The sequence below is a fragment of the Synchiropus splendidus genome, chromosome 19 (assembly GCF_027744825.2).
Source record: "Synchiropus splendidus isolate RoL2022-P1 chromosome 19, RoL_Sspl_1.0, whole genome shotgun sequence".
Classification (NCBI taxonomy): Eukaryota; Metazoa; Chordata; class Actinopteri; order Syngnathiformes; family Callionymidae; genus Synchiropus; species Synchiropus splendidus.
The window spans coordinates 5,244,955-5,248,722 of NC_071352.1; the positions used below are offsets into that span (position 1 = coordinate 5,244,955).

Sequence of the window (3,768 nt, forward strand, 5' to 3'; positions counted from 1 at the left end):
TACACTGTATGATAACTGAATCACTGAAACACTCTCCCTGAATGATGAAAGGAAAGCCGAGCCCTCGTTCATTCAATTCCCTAAATGCCTCCTATAACACATTAACAGGGTGGGCGAGCTGTGAAGTTAGCAAACATGAGTGTCAGAAGAGGTGCAGCTTGGAATATGTGGGCGGTTGTACGTTATCAAGGTGTTGCTATTGGAGCAGACTTGTGCACACAAGTGATAACTGCAGCTACGCACCTATACAAACACGTATGTTACCTGGACATTTATGATCCGGTGACTCAGGGAGTGGCAGACGGTTCCACATTTATCACTCCACCACAGACCGCAGTGAGAGGATCGAGCACCGACCTGGACCACTGGCTTAGTTCACCCAGCCGTTGAGATCCACCGTCAGCATGGTAACACTGGACCTTCGGGTGTTGATAGTGCGAATACTGGAGGTGGTCTTCACCTGCATCGCCTTCAGCCTGGTCGCGTCGTTGGGTCATCGCACCAGCTCTTTCTGGACCTGGTGCATGTTCACCTGGTGCTTTTGCTTTGCCGTCACCATCTTGATCCTGCTTTTGGAAATCACAGATCTGAGCTCCAAAATCCCGATTTCATGGGACGACTTCACCGCTGCTTATGCCATGCTGGCCACTTTAATGGTAACTACATTCATGCTGTCTCTCTTTATATTCCTTGGCAGTTGCTCCAGGGTAGATTTCAGTGTGACGCCCATCTTTTCTACAGGTTCTAGCAGCATCCATCATCTATCCAAACTACACTCTGTGCCCCAGTTGTGACAAACAGATTGCTGCCGTGGTCATGTCCTGTTTTGCCTTCATTGCTTACGCGATCGAGGTCGGGCTGATCCGGGCCAAACCCGGTGAGATAAGTGGGTTTCTGGCCACCGTGCCCGGCCTCCTCAAAGTCCTGGAGACCTTTGTAGCGTGTATCATCTTCATCTGCCTGGACCGGAGCCACTACACCAGGTACGCCGGGCTCCAGTGGTGCGTCGCCGTCTACTCCATCTGCTTCATCGTCGCCCTCCTCGTCATCCTCTTCACCATCTTTCGTCTTCTGGCGCTCTTCCCAGCGCCGTTCGATAAAGTCCTGACCTTCTTTAACGTGACGGCCATCTTGATGTACATGACAGCCGTGGTCATCTGGCCGCTGTACAGCTTCAAGAACAACAATAGCAGGCCCAACAAGTGCCAGAAACCTTGTCCGTGGGACGCCCTGGTGGTCATCACCTTCATGACCTGCTTCAACCTGGTCGTCTATATCGTTGACACTGTGTATTCCCTCAGACTGGTTTTTGTCAGGAGGTGACATTGCTCTGTGTAGACTTGATTTATTACCCCATTGATCTGCCGTCATGTGGCATGAAGTGTAGTCCAATAATTACATAAATGCATTTTAATTATAATTTCTGATCCATTTTAATATACTTCCCTGTTTTTTATTCTGACACCCCATGACGCTAAAAACCCATCTGCAAGTTTTTAACCAATTTTTAATTAGGTTGATGCCACAAATGTGTCCAGTCTCTTCATATTCTGCGCATCTTGTTAGTTTAAAATATAAATTTGCACTGTAAAAGCATTTCAAACTACCTAACAGGCAAACTTGTGAAAGAAAAAAACAACATTGATTTAAAGTTGACAGTTGATCATTATGTATTTAAATATATCTTTATGAAGTGTGCAATTTAAAGGCAATAAAAAAATACATACACGAATGAGTTTTTATTTTTTTATGTTGTGTAAATAAAATTAAATCAAGATCGAAACAAACTTTCAAAGCGTTGGTGTTGCGGAGGGATTTTTGATGGCAAAAGGCGACATCTAGTGCTGAGTGTGTAAAGCTGACAGAGGCTACCAAAAGACAGGAAGTGTGAAAGATAGCTAACTTATAAACACACTTGAATGCAGGCTGCAGTAAGGTTTCAAGGTTTACCAGGTAAATAGATGGAGGAGTCATATCTGAAAAACTTGACTCAAGATTTGCAGTTTAACTAGCAAGGGTTTTTTTGACTGGTATTCAAAAAGGACATGATGTATTCGTATTTTGTTAACTTGGAAAAATATCAAACATTTCATAGGGAAGGAAAATTGAAGAATGTGACCTCCACCCACTTGTGTTAAAGATTACACATGAATGGAGCTTGTGTTACACAACCGGAGTCCAGTGTGTGTCTGTTTGTAGATGTGCAGATAACAGCCGACCTGTGTCCAATCGGCGGCTGGAACTGGGCTCATAAAGCGAACAGAGCAGGATGTAGCGTCGGAAAGTTTCATTTTGGAAGAACACACCTGCTGGCTCTCATGGATCTCCCCAGCAGGGCGATGTTTCGATGCATGGGATTATTTTTCATCGATGGTGAAGCCACCCGAGGATATTTTCAAGCTTGAAAACCAGCGACAAGATGATCCAGGTGAACTTGAGGTCCCTCAAGGAACCTTTGGGCCTGATGCGGATCGGAGCTACGTTCTTCACCTGCCTGACATTCAGTCTGGCGGCGACGACGCACGTCAACGCGTCGTCTCCGTACTGGGCCTGGTGCATGTTCACGTGGTGCTTCTGCTTCATATTCACGCTCGCGATCGTCATCATGGAGTTCACCACTTTCAGCACCAAGGTGCCTTTCTCCTGGGAAGACTTCACCAGCGCCTTTGCCATGCTGGTGAGCCTCATGTGCCTGGCCGCCTCCATCATCTACCCAACCTTCTTCACCTTCAACACCTACCACCGAGCCATCAGCGCCACCGTGTTTTCCTGGGTGTGCTTCATCATTTACACAGCTGAGGTGGTCTACACCCGCCTTCTCCCGAGGGGTGAGGTCAGCGGGTTCCTCTCCACCATACCGGGGATCATGAAGATGCTGGAGGCCTTCCTGGCGTGTCTCATATTCACGTCTTTGGAGACGAACCAGTATCAGAGATTCTCTGGACTGCAGTGGTGTGTTGCTGTGTATTCCTTGTGCTTCATCTTCGCCATCGTCATCATCCTGCTCAGTGTCACTCAGCTGATCAAACACTTTCCATTCAACTTTGACTTAGTCGTGATCATCTACAACGTGACGTCGGCGCTGATGTATGTGACAGTGATGGTGATTTGGCCGCTCTACAGCTTCAGGAACAATCCAAGACCCGGGGGCTGTGAGCGGGAGTGTCCCTGGGATAAACTGGTGTTTGTCACCTTCATGGCTATTTTCAACACTATCATTTACACTCTGGACTCCATCTACACAGTGCGACTGGTGTTCTTCAACAGGGTGCCCAGTGAATGAGACCAGCACATGATGTGGACTCAACAGTACAAGTACATTTCTAGGTTAAACTGTATCAAATGAGATGATGTGCTTCCTTGTTGGCTGGCTGGAGTTAAATATTAAAATGCTTATCACTGTCATAAATGTCAAATTACGGAGCCATAATTTAAGACGTAGGGCTTCTTATGTCAGGTGATAATGTTGCCCCAGTTAGCTGACATGACAGCAGTTCAAAGGAAGCCATATTTCAACCATAGGTCTATGAATATTGCTCTCAATGTATTTTACACTCTACATTAGTGTTGGGATGATCAGGTTTCATGGCACAATGTCCTCATTTTCAGCGGCCACCAGATGGCACTGTCTGCAGCATAATGTTTGGAATAATTCAATGATACTTGACATCATTTCTGAACCAAGAGCGCCATCTAGTGGCCTCTGAAAATTCGGACACCGTTTCAGCAACCCAGCAATACTGTTTCATGATACTACCCTGTATATAA

General features: G+C 46.3%; 2 protein-coding genes across 2 annotated transcripts; both read left to right on the forward strand.

Annotated features, from left to right (window-relative positions):
* The first annotated feature begins 404 nt into the window (after positions 1 to 404).
* LOC128751360 (myeloid-associated differentiation marker homolog) lies at positions 405 to 1,323 on the forward strand. Its single transcript, XM_053852329.1, has 2 exons — positions 405 to 656; positions 742 to 1,323. Exons 1-2 carry the CDS (start codon positions 405 to 407, stop codon positions 1,321 to 1,323), a joined length of 834 nt encoding a protein of 277 aa, XP_053708304.1.
* A 1,096-nt stretch (positions 1,324 to 2,419) lies between these two features.
* On the forward strand, positions 2,420 to 3,529 carry LOC128751472 (myeloid-associated differentiation marker-like). Its single transcript, XM_053852507.1, has one exon. The coding sequence runs from the start codon at positions 2,420 to 2,422 to the stop codon at positions 3,281 to 3,283; it is 864 nt and encodes a 287-aa protein (XP_053708482.1). The 3' UTR covers positions 3,284 to 3,529.
* Positions 3,530 to 3,768: the final 239 nt, after the last annotated feature.

Coding starts and splice junctions, on each gene's coding strand:
- LOC128751472 (XM_053852507.1), top strand. CDS start 2,420: ATGATCCAGGTGAACTTGAGGTCCCTCAAGGAACCTTTGGGCCTGATG.
- LOC128751360 (XM_053852329.1), top strand. CDS start 405: ATGGTAACACTGGACCTTCGGGTGTTGATAGTGCGAATACTGGAGGTG. Junction 657..741: donor CCATGCTGGCCACTTTAATG/GTAACTACATTC, acceptor TCTTTTCTACAG/GTTCTAGCAGCATCCATCAT.